Source organism: Coprinopsis cinerea, assembly GCF_000182895.1.
Source record: "Coprinopsis cinerea okayama7#130 chromosome 6 map unlocalized cont3.6, whole genome shotgun sequence".
NCBI classification, from domain to species: Eukaryota; Fungi; Basidiomycota; class Agaricomycetes; order Agaricales; family Psathyrellaceae; genus Coprinopsis; species Coprinopsis cinerea.
This window is the reverse complement of record NW_003307539.1, coordinates 1,929,670-1,946,333: the sequence shown is the minus strand read 5'-3', so window position 1 is coordinate 1,946,333 and position 16,664 is coordinate 1,929,670. Positions and strand designations below refer to the sequence as shown.

At 52.0% G+C, this 16,664-nt stretch overlaps 4 protein-coding genes across 4 annotated transcripts; 3 read left to right on the top strand and 1 right to left on the bottom strand.

Moving 5' to 3' along the window:
• Positions 1 to 407: 407 nt before the first annotated feature.
• Positions 408 to 6,353, top strand: CC1G_07225 (hypothetical protein; the record flags this gene model as incomplete). The annotated part of the gene is made up of 11 exons (XM_001840443.2): positions 408 to 420; positions 461 to 1,096; positions 1,153 to 2,141; positions 2,197 to 2,764; positions 2,823 to 3,310; positions 3,362 to 3,982; positions 4,029 to 4,150; positions 4,206 to 4,421; positions 4,474 to 4,776; positions 4,840 to 5,071; positions 5,124 to 6,353. 11 exons carry the CDS (start codon positions 408 to 410, stop codon positions 6,351 to 6,353), a joined length of 5,418 nt encoding a protein of 1,805 aa, XP_001840495.2.
• An 832-nt stretch (positions 6,354 to 7,185) lies between these two features.
• CC1G_07226 (hypothetical protein) lies at positions 7,186 to 8,497 on the top strand (the record flags this gene model as incomplete). The annotated part of the gene is made up of 5 exons (XM_001840444.2): positions 7,186 to 7,643; positions 7,715 to 7,796; positions 7,848 to 7,979; positions 8,035 to 8,089; positions 8,145 to 8,497. 5 exons carry the CDS (start codon positions 7,186 to 7,188, stop codon positions 8,495 to 8,497), a joined length of 1,080 nt encoding a protein of 359 aa, XP_001840496.2.
• Positions 8,498 to 9,103: 606 nt separating this feature from the next.
• On the top strand, positions 9,104 to 10,505 carry CC1G_07227 (hypothetical protein; the record flags this gene model as incomplete). The annotated part of the gene is made up of 5 exons (XM_001840445.2): positions 9,104 to 9,453; positions 9,556 to 9,637; positions 9,719 to 9,850; positions 9,904 to 9,958; positions 10,015 to 10,505. The coding sequence occupies 5 exons, from the start codon at positions 9,104 to 9,106 to the stop codon at positions 10,503 to 10,505; spliced, it is 1,110 nt and encodes a 369-aa protein (XP_001840497.2).
• A 159-nt stretch (positions 10,506 to 10,664) lies between these two features.
• CC1G_07228 (nitrite reductase) lies at positions 10,665 to 15,704 on the bottom strand (the record flags this gene model as incomplete). The annotated part of the gene is made up of 21 exons (XM_001840446.2): positions 10,665 to 11,000; positions 11,078 to 11,131; positions 11,228 to 11,517; positions 11,583 to 11,694; positions 11,752 to 11,895; positions 11,967 to 11,998; positions 12,063 to 12,236; positions 12,304 to 12,451; positions 12,562 to 12,745; positions 12,823 to 13,040; positions 13,100 to 13,213; positions 13,270 to 13,371; positions 13,450 to 13,849; positions 13,895 to 13,988; positions 14,057 to 14,463; positions 14,552 to 14,913; positions 15,089 to 15,138; positions 15,268 to 15,345; positions 15,400 to 15,528; positions 15,583 to 15,624; positions 15,689 to 15,704. The coding sequence occupies 21 exons, from the start codon at positions 15,702 to 15,704 to the stop codon at positions 10,665 to 10,667; spliced, it is 3,486 nt and encodes a 1,161-aa protein (XP_001840498.2).
• Between the last annotated feature and the right edge of the window lie 960 nt (positions 15,705 to 16,664).

The window sequence follows — 16,664 nt, the reverse complement described above, 5'->3', positions numbered from 1 at the left end:
CTCGCCGCTGTCAGGATTCATTGTGGGTCTCGTTCAACCACAACGCCATCGAATCTTTTCGTACCTCGTTGTTTCCGGGCGATTTTCAAGTCTTTCTGCTGTTTCACCCAGTATCCGGATAGGAATCACGAACAGAGCGCGTAGGAGGCTGTTTTGAATCGGGGCTTGGCGCCTTGGCGGGCTGCAGCGAGACTGGGACCTCGTCCCTGTATCCTCTGGAAATTGCTGATACTGGAGGGTACTTTGGGGCGATCGACTTCTGATAGCTAGGTAAGAGGTTATCTACATCTATGGAGCAGAACCGTGCTAACTAGTCGTGATAGAGCATTGTATGTAGATAGAATCGGATGAATATTAACCATGATGCCAATTTGCTTCCGCTGGACGTTGGAAAAGCAGTTTTTTCGATGGGCAACCTGGGTGCGCCTCTCTTTTCCGTGTGCGTTCATTCCTGTGCAAGTTTCGCCTTCGATGAGAAGGTTAAAGCGTGCTTTGCACGCCTTTTTGTCAAACGGCGAGCCTCCGCAAGGCACTGACCATTCAGCACCCAAAACCGACCCGCCATCATCCAACATCGAAAATACGACAGTGCAGCGCGTCTTTCCATCGCAAACTGCAGTACCAGCACCACCACCCATCCAATCGTCAATCGTTTCGCCGATCTCAGTCGCATTTCCTCAGCAGCATCCCATTCCGTTTGCGATCCATCCTCCCAGTTTTTCTCTGCCATACTACGGGCCCCCACACCCATTCATTGCGCAACCCGCCATTCCACCTATGGCAATTCTGCCGAACACGATGCATTCGGTCCCAGGTGGAGGATACACCGTAACAACGAGCCAGAATCCCATGATATACCCCACCACTGGTGCATTACATCCGCAGCAGATGGTCCCTTCGCTTAACGCGAATCTTCCTGCTGTTCAGGCGAACATGGACTCGCCTGAAGCCCAACAGCCTGCTACAGCTGTTCCAAATCCTCCCCGGTCGCTTGAACAGCCTTCAGCGCCATCTGGGCCCGCCGAAACTACCCAAAACCAACCCGCTGTTGTTAATCCAACGGCCGATGATCAGTTCAACGCCTCGACCGATTCAGGTATGATCCATTGGTTATTCTGAATGATTTCAGCTGTACTGAGCATGGCTGAATAGATGGTCTTGATTGGCCAAATGGCGACGTGCAGAGGATGTATCCTGACGGGGAACAGCCACCTGGGTGGTCGGGTTCGAAGTGGGTATGGCGGAATCGAGGAGACCGAAAGCATCGCGGGGTTACGGCATCTATGAGCGAGTGCCTGGGCTATCTCGTCTGCTCTAATGCGCGTTGTTCCATTCCCGTGCGACCAGCAACACAGATTGGAAGCCAGGACCGACAGTTCGAAAAGGGTTGTGACTACTGTAAAGCCAACCTCAACCAGATTAAATGCAGCGCCAAAACCTATCGATACAAGACTGTACGAGGCGACACTGTCTTCCATCACTGGGACCATGTTGGCCAACACAACCATCCCCGCCCACCAGCCGGTTCAATACTGACGCCTCGCGAAAAGCAAGCAGTCGATGCCCAGGTCCTCCGGCGACCAGACGCCAAACCACTCCAACTTCGAGCGGGAGACCTTGGTCCAGGTTCACAGCCATTGGGATCGATTCATCCACGGCTCGAAAACGCGCGGGCAGCCCAGTATCACCAAAAGCAGAGCAAGGAAAGGCTAGGACTTACCTCATCCGGTTCTCGTGGAGACACCTCGCTCATCAAGTCACTGTATGGTCTAAACGAGGAGCTCGGGGAGGTGTTTCTCATCGACTCAAGCCTTCACAACCAAGCTTATTTGGTCTTCAAAACGAAATGGATGGACGAGGTGCTTCAAGACTCAGTTGACGAGTGGGGGAGTTTGGATCCCATCATGGAGGAACGACACGGGTTTGTGACGGATGGGAACCATTCCTACTTCAAGGAGGGTATCTTGTTGACGAGCAGTGCTTTCAACTCTCTTCTGCGCGAATGGGTTCCTGTTGTTTACACCTGGATTCTTGGAGAAGATATTGAACATCATCGCCCTCATTTTCGACACCTATTCAAGCCAATAATAGGGAAGGTGAAACGAGATGGGATACCGTTCAGGTCAAAATATCTCCTGAATGTACGTGATACTGTCTCTGGATATATTCCCATAGTAACAATAATATTATGTCCAGGTTTTCGATTTCTCTGCCGCCCAACGGAGCGCACATGCGGAGGAGTATGCCAGAGCAGTTATCACCACGATTCCTGGGTTCGAAGGTGAACGGATCGCCCCAAACGCGATTGAAGCGCAACTATCAGCCCTTCGAGATGAAGCGCAAGGTGTAGAGGTCGGATGTCAGTTTCACTTCCTCACCCAAGCACAGAGGGTCAAAGGAACGGCATCCTACGTATTGCCGGAACGAAAGGACGACTTTGAGTCCATTATCCGCAAAATGATTTCGCCGAACACCACCGAGAGCCAGTTCAACGATCTGACTATGCGATTCTCGACCGAGTTCCCTGGCGCCCGGGGGTGGCTCAATTGGTGGCTCCAGCCCAATATCATCGGAATGGCCTTTCCAGCAAAGAGCCATATCGATCCAGCTGTCGCTTCAACAGTTCCCAAAACTTCGAGCGTTGGGGAGGGGCTTCACTCCCATCTCAATTCTGCAATGGGTACAAACAACGAGCTGTTGGAAGGTATCCGGAAGCTACACCTGTATGTTGGCATGATAGAGCGAAAGTATGCTTCGGTGAAAGGTAAACTCTACATATGTCTTTTTATTGGCCAAAGTAGCTCACATTAACGTTGTTTAAGCTGGATACAACACCCCTGCAGGGCCCCGAGAGAATCGCCCACCCAAACGAGCTGTTTTCTTCGAGAACGACGGTCGTGCTCCTGATACTCTCGAGGCCTTAGAGGCCTTGAACTCTACAAGCGATCTCTCTAACAAGGCCCTCTTCCTTCACGCGTACAAGTGGCAGGAACCGAACTCGTGCTTCTTTGACAATGGTCTGGAGGTGTGGTTCCGTGCGTGGTGCGCTTGGAAGGAGGATGATAGAGCTCAACTCCGCACCCTTCTCCCAACTGGAAGCTACCTTGCGTCACTCGTCAGTCACTATGATCGCCGGCTTCGTCTCATTGCTACCACCCCAAAGGTTACGAAGAAGGTTCAATCAACGATGAAGACAATGTTTGAGACTACTCAAGCTATTCTACGATGCAAAATCTTCGACAAATGGATGCCTGAACTTGATAAAACAGGCCACCACCCAGCGGCTATCTGGCTTGACGCAGCAGTCAAGGTGATTTTTCACTCGTTCACCAGTTTTAGCCGATGCTAAGCTATCATCCAGGATGGAGAGACATGCCGCGAAGCTCACAGCTACTTTGGAGTCGACTATCGCATTCAGTTCGCTTGCAAATCCGGCCACAACCTGGAGTACTACGCTTTCATGGATTCTCCAAACGCTGTCACAGACCTTCGAATTGATTATATCGACACTTTGTACGAGGAACACGGGGAGCTTGTGGGTCTAGGGGACTATTTCTCGAAGCTGGTTCTCTTCGACAGCGGGAATCAGCTCATCACCAAACTTGAATCTCGCTCTCTGTGCTCCTTGGGTGGATGTACTCATGAGTCGGCCCCAAAAACGGTCACCGCATATTGGCCACGCACTCTGACACTCCGTTCTGACTACACCAATGGGACGACTCCATCGCACGTGAAGTTTACCAATAACTTTGTTGTCGATTCGGACACAAACTCATCATCGGTTGAGTACCGGATCATCGGACGCGTTCTCAAGGCGAAGAACAAGGAGCATTTCATCTCGCAGTTCAACCTCAAATCCGCTTGTTACAGCTACAACGACGTCAATGGAACACTAAAGAAAGCAAAAACTATGACCCTTCTCGACTCTCGCAGCCCCAACGAGGCTTACTATGTCTATTGCCTCGCTTCATCGAACTCCAAGGTATGTTTGATCCATACTGCTGACTTCTATACTGACTATGATTTAGACCATTCACTCCGTTGATAGAATGAAAGAACTATACAAGAAATTCGACCTTAGAAACCCGACGGGGCGTAAAGATAACCCCTTGGAAGTTGAATCGGACACGGATTCCAACTTGGGTGAAAGGTAAGTTGTCTCTCAATATCTCAATCTTTCAACGCTGAGGTCGTTCTATACATAGCCGTTCCACGAAGCGATCCGAAGCACTCCCGAAAAAGCCCCAAACTCGACCTCCAATGGACAATCTGGATTCGGACGACGACCTGGATGGAGATTTCGACATCAGGTCTTTGTTCGACTTCGATGAACCAGTTCCCCACAGTGATCCTTCTGGCTCTGAATTTACGCCAGATGGCGAGCCCGGGAACCAAGATACAGGCCAAGTTACGACGATTAAGTGAGTCTTCTGGTTGCATCTACTCGAACTATGGATTAACTGCTCCATGTAGAACTCGGTCATCCGCAGAAACAAGCAAATCCGCAAGCAAGCGTCTCTTTAACGCTTCCACAGCCATCCAAAAATCGGGTGGAACGACTACCAACACTCCAAAAGCTGTGTTCCCATCGTGCTCGACGTGTACTGTGACTGGACCAGCTGCAAAAAATATGGTTCAATGCATTATCTGCACGTTGAAGTACCACTATGCCTGTGTCAAGGAAAGTCTTCCACCAGACTTCGACGTCTTTCCACACTTGAAGGAGGAATGGTGCTGCCCCAGGTGCATCAACGAGGGACTTTGGGATAATGTCATGTAGGTATCTCTACATTATTGCCACGAGAAGCGGTTACTGAATTATTTGTTTCTATTTCAAAGGACAGGCACGTTCATTCTGGTCAACATGAACCAACTATCTACCCTGCACGGGGAACGGATGGCGCTGCGATATCCTGCGAAGATCATATCAAGGGAGGGGAGTATGGTGACTCTGCGATGGCATGAGTTCAATTGCTGGGGCCCGAAGGCTCGAGTAATGGAGCCCACATTCACCCTCACAATTCACGAGTGTCTCAAGATACGAAACCTGCAATACTCCAAAGAAGACAAGGTGAGCGTATCTATTAGCCTTTAACTCGACAAGAGCTGACGCGAGGCTGCAGGCTTCCTTTGGAGCCATTGAATGGCCACTCGAGCTCGTTTCCGACTTCATGACGGGTGAACAGCTGGCCTCCATTGACAAACACAACCTCGTCGCTGCGATTCAAGATGCTCTCCCATCAGCAGTTCACTTTGTCAAAGGTACACGCCTGCACCCTATTCGGAAGCTCATAGAAAAGCATCTGAACAGAAGGTCGAGTTCATTGGGATGGAAAGAACGAAAGGAATACCTCATTTCGTTCTCCAGTTATTTCTCCGTTCCCATTTTCCCTGGACACCGATTGCTTTTGGTCGAGGAGATGAAGGACATACAGTTTGGGGAGGGAGACGAAGGCGAGATACAGATGGTGGCTGTTACGGTCCTCCTCGAGCTCGTCATTATCAGGCAATACCTCAAGATGTCTCCAGAACAGGATGGGGCAATCTACGAGCTTAGCCGAATCTTGACGCAGGAGGAATACGACTTCACCACCGAGCAAGATGTCGCCTTACGAGGCCGCCTCTTCCGAAACCTGACCGACCATGAAAAGGCGTTCAACTGTGTGGATTCTTCGATGGTCCCTTTGAATGCCGTTGCCCGGGACTCGAAGGAATCTACAAGTAGTGCCCTCTTCACCGGATTGCACCTCACTCGCCGCCTCCCTTCTAGTCCATCTCAAAACATCGCAATTGGTGACCCTGCTGATCTCATACAGATCTTCACTGAAGACGGAAACCCATACATCTTTGGGACCTGTGTTCCGGAGGACCACTTCTCTATGATGCTCACCCAAGGCACCGGGGTCACTCCTACTATAACCACAGTTCCAGGTAGCCCTGCTGAAGCCGTTATGGACGTTTCGCCCAAACTAGCCGCCACTTCCCTTCCAGAAACTACTCCGCCTATCAATGAATTCCGGATCATCGAATGCGCCAACCAGCCTCTGAAGTACACCCCCTCCCCTCCACCATTGGCTCTCACCACCACCACCACGGGCGATGTAGAGGCTTCCGAAGACATCAAGACGACTCCAACTATCGACCTCGCCAACAAGAAGCCTAGATTTGCCCCAAGGCCCGTCAACAAGCACGCATTATTGAAGCAGACAACACTCACCAATGTGGGCTTCCGTCGCCGCTCTGAAAGGCAGGCTGCTATTGCGGCTAGCGCAGAGCCTTCTACTGGCGAAAAGAGGCCCAGTAGTGGCACTAAAGATAGTATTAAGCGCCATAGTAAGCGCGCTCGAAAATAATTAGAACTTACACCCCTCAGTAATATCATATTGTACAGTGATCTATTATCTACTGCTGCCTGCTTGTAGTGTAACGTCCTAGTATATTGTATATATGATTCTTATAAGTCCCTCTACCCGTGGACAGTGAAGTATAAAGCCAATGGACTCAGCGCGAAGCTCGGCGCTTATATTACTTTAGGGCCGGTCAATTTTACTCGGCCCCGAAAGAGTGAATATTCACAAAAGACTTTCCGTGTTTATTCTTCACAGAGTACTATAGTTATATCTACATGTCACGTTCCTCCTCAAATAAATAATCCCCGGTGTCCAAGTACGATCCAAGTACGACCCAAGTACGATCCAAGTACGACCCAAGTACGATCCAAGTACGATCCAAGTAACCCAAGTACGCCAAGCCAAGTAATCCAAGCGTGGGAACCAAGTTACTTGGGTTCGCCTCAGAGATTTGGGTGGGCCAAGTTACCCAAGTTAGGGACCCAAGTTACTTTATTGTCAATCGCGCCTTGGGCATAGTGGTGGTGGGAAGATAAAAGGAAATCAAACATATCGAACTTCGGGCGCTCATTCGTTGACATGCGAACTTGATGACTAAAATGACATGGGGGTGACCGGGCGCTCAAGGGTGACGTGACCGGGCGCTCGAGGTCTGGGAGGTCAGTCACGGGACTGGGTATCCGGTGCTACGTCCAAAACGGGGACCGAGCGGTTGAAGGGAAGGCCAGCCGGTCGGTGAAATTGGTCGATTATACGGTGTGCCAAATAATTGGCCTAAGGAGCCGTGGGAACCGTCCATCACCGGTGCCTGAGGTGTAAACAGCACCGACTGGGAATGCTTCGTCAGGCTACCTCACTCTGGCACAACCTTCGATCGTCAAAGACTGGGAAATCGACGGTATCGACGCGAGATACAACCACTCAAGACGGCTCTAGCAAGTCCACTCGGAACTCGAATGACACCAAGCTCTCAAAGACGAACGCCGACCTAGCCACGCCAAATACTAGAAAGGACGGGGACGAACACGAACACTTCCGGCGCTCGATCGACGCAGTCGTCCAACTCGAATACAACGAACCAGCGGACCTCCTACCACTTCAGGAGACCGAACACGCAAGAAGTGGAGGCCACTGGACGCGGTTCGTATGTGTAAGCGACACGCACGACCACACCTTCCCTGTTCCCAATGGCGACGTGCTTCTCCACAGCGGCGACCTAACTTCACTGGGGAGATGCGACGAGCTGGAGAAGACGATGGAATGGCTGTATGGGTTACCGCATCCTGTCAAAATGTACGTTGTTGTTCATTCACTTTGGCATTTGGCATGCGATTAGCAGAGTGTGATAATGGGCCCGGGTGTAGTATCGTCGCTGGGAACCACGATCTCGTCCTCCACGCTCAGTGGTATGATATGTACTGGACGACTCGACATCGTCGAAGAGAGGTGGGAATCCATTCGCCACATCTACGAGTAAACCCTGCTGACGCCTTTCAGAGCACCGACAAAGCGCTTAAGCTCCTGACTGGAAAGCGAGCAAAGAAGGCTGGGATAATCTATCTGGAGGACAGGAGCCGCACGTTCTCCCTTGGGCCCGGCCGTCGAAATTGGACCGTCTACGGCTCTCCAGTACGCGATATCTCGCATTTACTTCCAAATGCGCTCGCCTAACACGCCGACGCAGTGGTCTCCGACCCCGCATAGCAGAGCGTTCAGCTACAGTTCTGAAGGAGCAGAAGGTGCTTTCCCATTCCTAAATATCGAATAGCCGGCCAATTAATACGACGAGCCCAGAATTCATCTCCTCAATCCCGAACACCGACATCCTTCTCACCCACGGTCCACCAGCAGGCGTATTCGACTACACAGCTGGTGGGGACTTGGCCGGCTGCCCCGTCCTCACCTCACACCTCTCCTCAGGCCGCCTCCGCCCACGCCTCCACGTCTTCGGTCACATCCACGAGGCCCACGGCGCCTGCATCCACTCTTGGGAGAACGTCGATGGCCCCTCTAAACCGCCGACATACCAAAACGTCAACCATTCGGGTGAGAAGGAGGGGAACGGAGGCAAGCGATGCGGAGGAGGAGAAGGAGGAGATGAGGAAGAAGAATATGCAGGAGGGGTTACAGAGGACTGTGTTCGTTAATGCTTCGAATGAGCCGCCAAGTGAGAAGGACAGGAGAGTCTTCAAGATCCCTCATGGAGGACCTGGGTTCCGCCCTCTCGTTGTCGATTTAAGAGACTAGGATGCCGGTTTGGATGTACACCCGTGTAAGAGTCAATGATAGAGATACAATACTCTGCCCATCTTGAATTGAAGAACGACATGTCGCCCAAGGTACAGGCTGTAGTCGACTTCAAGGAAACCAAAGCCAACCCACAATGTCGTCATAAAGGACCGGCTATCAATTGAATCACCGGTGCGAAATAGATTGATGGGACATTCGTCAAACATTCCTTTCGCAACTCAATCTCTTTATCTACCGCGTCTGCAAACCACCGCCGCTGCAAACTACGCGTTCAATCACAGAGAGAGGATAGAAACACTAACTCGCGTTCGCCATGTTCGCTTTCGAAGGCCCAAGCACCTTCTTGACGCACACTCCAACGGCAGCCTCGAATGTTTCGCCGCAAGGTTTCCTCACTCTGGCACAGCCTTCGATCTCCAACGGTGACCGCAGGGTCCACGCAAGCCTCAACACCGCCCACGACGACGACACGTCCAACTATCCGCATCATATCCAGTAGACCCATGTCAACCTCAAGCACCGACACCAACCCTGCGCCCAATAAGAGACCAATGACTTGCTTTGACACAGACGACGACGACTACCACATCCGGCGCTCAACAGACGCAGTCGTCCAGCTCGAATACGACGATCCAGCTGACCTCCCGCCTTTATCCGAGACCGACCACGCAAAGTCAGCTGGCGGCAGCCAATGGACGCGATTCGTGTGTATCAGCGATACGCACGACCACACCTTCCCCGTTCCCGACGGCGATGTCCTGCTTCACACCGGGGACCTCACAGGCCTGGGACGATGCGAGCAGTTGGAGAAGATGGTGGAGTGGTTGTGTGGGTTGCCGCATCCTGTCAAAATGTGCGTCACGGTTGGTTGTGCTGTTCTTGTTGTTGTGGTTCATCGTCTCGTTTTCGGTGGTGTTGTGGTACGGTGTAGCTGACTGTAGTTGTTAATCCCCAGCGTGATTGCAGGGAACCATGACCTCGTCCTCCACGCCGACTGGTACGATAAGAACTGGACGAGCTGGCATCAGCGGAAAGAAGTAAGGCCTCCAAGTCATTCAATATCATTTACCGTCCACCGGTAGATTCAGGCTGATCCTGCCTCGGATGACGCCCTGCAGGATACCAAGAAAGCTCGTTTACTCCTCACCGGTCCCCGCGCAAAGAAAGCTGGGATCGTCTACCTAGCCAACACCAGCCACACTTTCTCTCTGGGCCCTGGCCGTCGTGAATGGACTGTGTACGGTTCTCCTGTACGTTCTCTCTCCCCTTAAACCACTATGTGCACTTCTAATCCCATACATAGTGGTCCCCGTTTTTCTTCGAATGGGCGTTCAACTACAAACCCGAAGAGGCAGAAGGTGGGACTCCCAATCGTCCATATCGACCACACTGATACTGACGCCCTGCTGCTCAGAACTCATCTCCTCGTTCCCCAACACCGACATCCTCCTCACCCACGGGCCCCCATCCGGCATATTCGACTACACAAAAGGCGGAGACTTCGCCGGGTGCCCCGTCCTCGCCTCGCACCTCTCCTCCGGGCGGCTCCGCCCGCGCCTCCACGCATTCGGGCACATCCACGAAGCCCACGGCGCGGACATCCACTCCTGGGACCCTCCCAACAACTCCCCCTCCACGCCCCCAAAGCTCCAAAACGATTTCTTCAGGGAGGAGAACGTCGAGGACGATATGTTTGACGACTCGGGTGAGGCGGAGGTAAGGGAGGTGCTGGAGGCTATTGAGGCGGAGAAGGAGGAGATGAGGAGGAGGATGGGTGTGGAGGGGATGCAGAGGACTGTGTTTGTGAATGCTGCGAATGAGCCCAATAGGAGGGGTAGGAGGAACGTTAAGATACCGCATGGAGGGCCGGGGTTTCGTCCTGTCGTTGTGGATTTGAAGGACTGAGGTGGGTGGTGGATGTTACTTTGCCGGCGTACCATCGTTGATCCTCTATCGTTCCGGCTGCACTGAACGATTCCTTCCACTTACATGGCTATCTCAATCGACGACAAACAAGCATGATGTATATTTCTTTTACGACACATCGACGTAATACAAAACGATTTACCACTCCAATTTACTATCCCCACACGCACTCGAATCACATCCTCCGCCCCCATTAACACCCAAACCTGAAAGAATCTCCCCTCGCGGCCCCAAAATCTCAATCTGGGTCGCCGCATTCAAACCCAGCGCCTCAGACTCAGCCTGTCGTACAAGCCATTTCTCCGTCGCAATCAACGAGTCGAGGTCATCCGCGGGTGGTAGGAGAACCTGGATGGCACCCGTCCCGTCTGGGTCTTCGCGCGCTTCGAACGCCATGATTTGGTACTCGCCGTCGTTGAGGCATTCGCCGTCTGTTAAAGCAAAGTTGCGCTTGTGGAGGGGGCAGGAGACGTACTGTTCCAAGTTGTTCGTGAAGGGTGGTTAGTATTAGTATTGGGGTGAGTGGTTCTGGGCGGATGGAGGAGACGTACGAGTGAGCCTTCGGCTGTATCTCCGATGATACCATGTTCGAGGACGAACGCTCTCTTGTGCGGACACCTAATCGCTCAACCATTAGCCAAAACGGAAAACAGAAAACCTCACTCTCATCCGGCCAAAACAACTTACATCTGCTGTGTAGCATAATACCCTCTTCTTGGAACATGATAAATCGCCAACTGGCTCTCTCCATACTTGACAGCCGCACTCGACGTTCCTTCATCATTGACCAGTAGATCGGCCTTCTGCGCTAGAGTGACCCACTTCCACTCTTCTTTGGGCGTAGCGAGTTGCCCGGTGGATAGTTTGACGGGAGGGTAGGATTTGGCCCAGTCTGCTGGACGTGGTTGGCCGCGTTCTGTGATCATCTCGCTTTGAGGGCGGGTTTCGTGGGTGTTGACGAATTGTTTGAAGGCTTTGCGCTTGGCGGGGTCTTTAGAAAGGGAAGGTTAGATCGGCTGAAGAGGAAAGGGCGTGAGTGGGATGAACGCGATGCACCTTTGACAACTGCAGCCCATTCGTCCTCGTACGTGTTGACGAGGTTGTCCATCAATGCATCGAGATCTTTGCAAATACCGAGTTCGTCATCGAGGATGACTCGTTGGAGTTTCTGAACGCAGTGAAGACATTAGACGAAGTTATGTCACACACTTGAACCTATGCTAACCTGAATACCGCCTTCCATGTTCTCGATCCACCTCGCTGTACGTTGGAGTTTGTCGGCTGTCATGATGTAGTATGCGAGGAATCGATCGATGATACGGACGACCTTGGAAGGAGGTACGTCTTTGGCGAAGAGTTCGGCGTGTCTCTGAAAGGCGGGGGGTCAGCATCGATCAACTCTAACTCTAGCAATTCGCTGAAAGTAGGGATGACACTCACCGGATTCGCACCACCATTTCCGCCGACGAAGACTACGGAAGGTTGGGCGTTAAACAGGACTTTCGGAATCACGGAATAAGAAGACGAAATACTCACTGTTCCAGCCTTTGTCAGTCGCAATGAGTCCAAAGTCCTTGCCCTGCGCCTCCGCACACTCCCGGACGCATCCCGACACACCGCCCTTGAACTTGTGCGGGCTCCTCACACCTCTGTACCGATTCTCGAGCTGAACCGCGAGACCGACGGAATCACCGACGCCGTATCGGCACCCTAAGAATAGCGATCAATGCAAAGTTAAACAATTGAATAGTATGTAAATGTTAGTAAGGTTGCTCACACGTAGTCCCAACACATGACTTGACCGTTCGCAAGCTCTTGCCGTAGGCATGTCCACTTTCGAAGCCAGCGGCACCCAGGGCCTCCCAGATATCCGGAAGATCTTCCTTCTTCGCTCCAAAGAGGTCGATGCGCTGACCACCCGTGATCTAAGTATAACGAAATGAACAAAAAAGCCGGGGTGAAGGGTGGATGTGCATGTATATTATTAGCAACTCTGAGAGGCGGCCGAGAGATGAAATTTTCAACCGTGACGAACCTTGGTGTAGAGATTATACTTCTTCGCGATCTGGCCAATGGCAATAAGCCCGTCTGGTGTGACCTCTCCGGCGGTCATACGCGGAACGACGCTGAAAGTTCCGTTTCGCTGCATGTTCGCGAGGAATCTGTCATTCGTGTCCTGGTTCTGGTGATGAGAAGGCTTCATGATGTGCTCATTGTACCTAAAAATAAGTATCGAATTGAGTGAGAATTGCCAAAAGGATCACGGGGATCGGCGTAATAACAACAGCGAACTTACAAACTAGACAGGATGCTGCCGACGGCTGGTTTGCACAGTTCGCAGCCCACGGAGGCCTTGTTGACTCCAACGGCGTCCATCACCTCGGAGAAGCTGCGAAGCTGCTTCACCTTGATGACGCTGAAAAGGTCCGTCCGGCTCATGGCGAAATGAGGGCAGAGGTTGTTATTAAGAACGCGCCCTGCTTTCTTCATTTCCGAGTTGAAGATGCTCGTAACCTAAGTATAGCATTCAGCTAGGTATTCTTAGACTCTGCCGGGGAAATGAATTGACTCACTAAGGGCATACAGCCTCCGCACCCAGTCCCAACCTTAGTCTTGCATTTGAGGTCGGGGATGGTTAAGCACGTTCCTTCCTGAACCGCTTTGACGATGTCCCCTTTGAGGACGTTCTAAAAATATCATCAGTATTCCGTGTGGCCAGAACAGGCGGGGGAAGGTCTCGTACATGGCAGCTGCAGACCTGAGCGTCATCGTCGAGGTCACCCCCATCGTCCTCCCCCTTCTTGTCGCTAATAATAAACTGCGACGGAAGAACTTCGAGTTGTTTCTAGTATACGCGATGGTCGCAGTGCAGTGTCAGTCATGCACAAGTACAGTCGATCTCCCATGTTTAGAACACACTGACCTTCTTCTTCACGATAGCCACGAGCTTGACAAAGTCGCTGACGTCGCCTACCATCATTCCACCCAGAAGGTACTTGCCATCTTCGGTAAAGATGTACTTCTTGTACGTCGCGGTGAACGGGTCCTTGTACACGAGGCAGTTGATCGGCTCGTCCTGTCCGCGCTTTCGTCTCTTCGAGGGTGAGGGCTTGGGTGTGGGGAGTGGACCAGCTGAATTCCCATTCTGCTTGGGTTCCTCTTCAAATTCAATCTCAACTTTGGCCACCTTCCCGTTCGCGTGGCCGTTGGTGACCGACTTCGCAAGCTGTGTGACATCCTGCGTCCGGCCCTTTGGAAGACGTTTATCCGCAAAGAAGTCACCAAATGACGCAACATCGATTCCCATTAACCTAAAATTAAACCTATATGAAGCCGTGATCGGTACCAGAGCTAATAATAGAACTTACTTGAGCTTTGTACTCAGGTCTGGCGCGTTCATCAAACGAGGCGCATGTGCGTCCGTTTGGGTAAAGTTGAACGAAAGGATATCGGCCATCTCGACTATAAACGGCGATTAAAGGTCAGCGAATGGAATATCCGAAGAGCGGGAATGGGGGGTCGGTACGCACTTCCAGGACCGATCAGGCCGTAGGTATTCTCCCTCCAACTGGCACATTCCCCAATGGCATAAACGTCCTCCGCCGAAGTCCTCAAGTCGTCCCCCACGATGATACCGAAGCGGGGGTGGCACTGGATCCCGCTGGCTCTAGCCACGTCGTCGCGAGATCGGATGCCAATGGCGTAGATGACGAGGTCTGCTTCGTACACGGAACCGTCCGGAAACTCGAACCCACAGAAGACATCGTCCCCAGAGCCATCGTCAGCTGGACGGGTAAGCTGACGAGATGGGGAACACCGGGTGAGCACCTGCACGCCCATCGCCTCGATCTTGTGGAGCACCATCTCCCCGGCCTCTGAGTCTAGTTGACGGGACAGCGGGTAGGCGCTCCGATTGATGATGCTGACATGAGAGATCCTGCAAAAAATAGCGTCAGTCATCCGAAAGAAAGTAAGATAGAAAGATAGAAAAAAAGAAGCGCCCAAGAAAGATTTCTCGAACTTACGAAGGCATGTCGTAGACAGCCTTTGCCGCCTCCAAGCCGAGCAACCCACCACCAACAACGACAGCACGCTTGACCTCAGGTTTCTCCGCGTACGAGATGATTCCGTCCAAGTCTGCGATATTTCGGTACACGAAAACGCCCTTGGTCTTCTCCGCTGTGTCGGCGGAGATGTAGGGTGGTAGATCTGCGCGTGAACCGGTCGCGATGACACATTTGTCATACTTGAACGAGCGGTTTTTGCTGGTGTGAACGAGATGGTCTTCGGGTGAGATGGAGAGGACTTGTTCCTCCAAGTGGTAACTGAACCGATCGGGCTGTTGCTCCGCGTACCACGAGGGAGGGTTCAGGTAGAGATTCTCAACCTGTTGACATTATGAGAAAGAGGATGAGTAAGACGAGAAGGCAGGCTTGCATTCCGATGTTCGAAATATTCGGTCAAACTGTTCAAACATGGGTCAGAATTAGACAAAGTCCAGTCCAAAAATATGCTCACCCAACGCGGTTATACGCGAAGTGTCGCTCTTCCCCACAAGTCACGATGAAATATTTATTTTTGTCGTCCAGGTTGAGCAGTTTTTCAATGAATGCTGACATTAAGGTATTAAACCTCCTATTTCCCGCTGGAAATCCAAAAAGAGCGAACCTATTCCGACCATTCCAAGTCCAACTATAGCGCGCGTCAGCACTATTTCTGGACAGTCATGCGGGGGACCCACCGACGAAGATAGTCTCCTTCCCCGGAGGAGCGTCGTCAACGATGGTCTTCAAACTATCAGTCAACCCATGGTCGTGCCCTGTCGAAAGAGGTCAGTCTACAGCCTTCCCTTCGTCTTTCACAAGTGACGAACCGTTGAGACCATTCGCCACAGGTCCATGGCCGTTGACGCCGTTCATCGAGGATTCATGGCCATTGGCGCCGTCCGCCAAGTGTTCGTGGCCATTGACACCATTGGTGAAAGGTCCATGGCCGTTCATGCCTGTCCCCTCACAGAGGTAAGCGTGGACCCATCCACAGGTTAGAGCGTACATACCGTTCGCATTTACAGTCGTCTCCACGCAATTGTTGGATTGTTCTGCAGCATCAACTATAAGCTCCAACCCCAGCACACCCGTGGTACACAAAGGTCATGAACTCACCCGAGGTGGCTGACATTCTGAAGGATCTTCAAGTGTACGAGTGAAGTGTTAGAGAGAGAGAGAGAGGTCTAGCGCGCTGTTTAAAGAACGTCAAGAAGCCTTCCTTGCGGGGGGTCTAGTTCACGTCCAAAAGAAAACGAACGTTCAACCCTACCCTTCCCCAACGAGTCCTGATTTTTCTTTCCCAAGTACTGGATAGATCGCCATAGCGCCGCTCTTCGGTGACGTCCTGGGGTCTCTTTAGGCTCAACCCAATCGCATCGAATGGATTTGGCGTGCCATATGCATACCCATTTAGCTTGGGCACAGATACATCTTCGAAAGATAAGACCCTTCGAGTTGCATCTGGTATCTGGTATCTGGTTATCTGGTATCTGGTATCTGGTATCGTATCTGCCTTACATACATACCTGATCTGTCAGGCAAGTGGAGTGGGGAAGATCAACAGAGTTTTCTTTGAAAGCTGCGAAAGGAAAAGGGGGTTGAAGGAAGATTCAGAAGGCGGCTGGCGTTTAATCGGAAAATGCCGTAAACGGCATCTCGGCCCTAATCTTCCCGTCGTGTGAACCGGCGAGGTCGCACGAAAAAATCCGAAGTTCCATGATCATGACTGGCTGGCAGCCACCACGGACCGTGGCGGGCGCACAAAGTGACACACCCTGCCCCATGTTCATGGTCTACCTGGTCTGGGTAGCGAGGGCTGGCCATTAAACTCTCGGAGTACTAGTTTCTTGGGCGCAACTGTCCAACCGCGCAAGGCGACGCTGCCCAACGACACCCTGGTGGCAAAACCTGATTTCTCCGCAGAATCCGTCCACGATATCCGACTCGGTGGCTTTGCCAGGCATTCTTATCCTCTAGTCCGTGCTCTCTCTTTCCGTGGTATCTCTGCATTTCGGGCTTACTTATGAACCGACGACACCCTCAACCTCAACCAAACCAAATTCCATTGGCCAAGCAATACCATCTTCCCCGG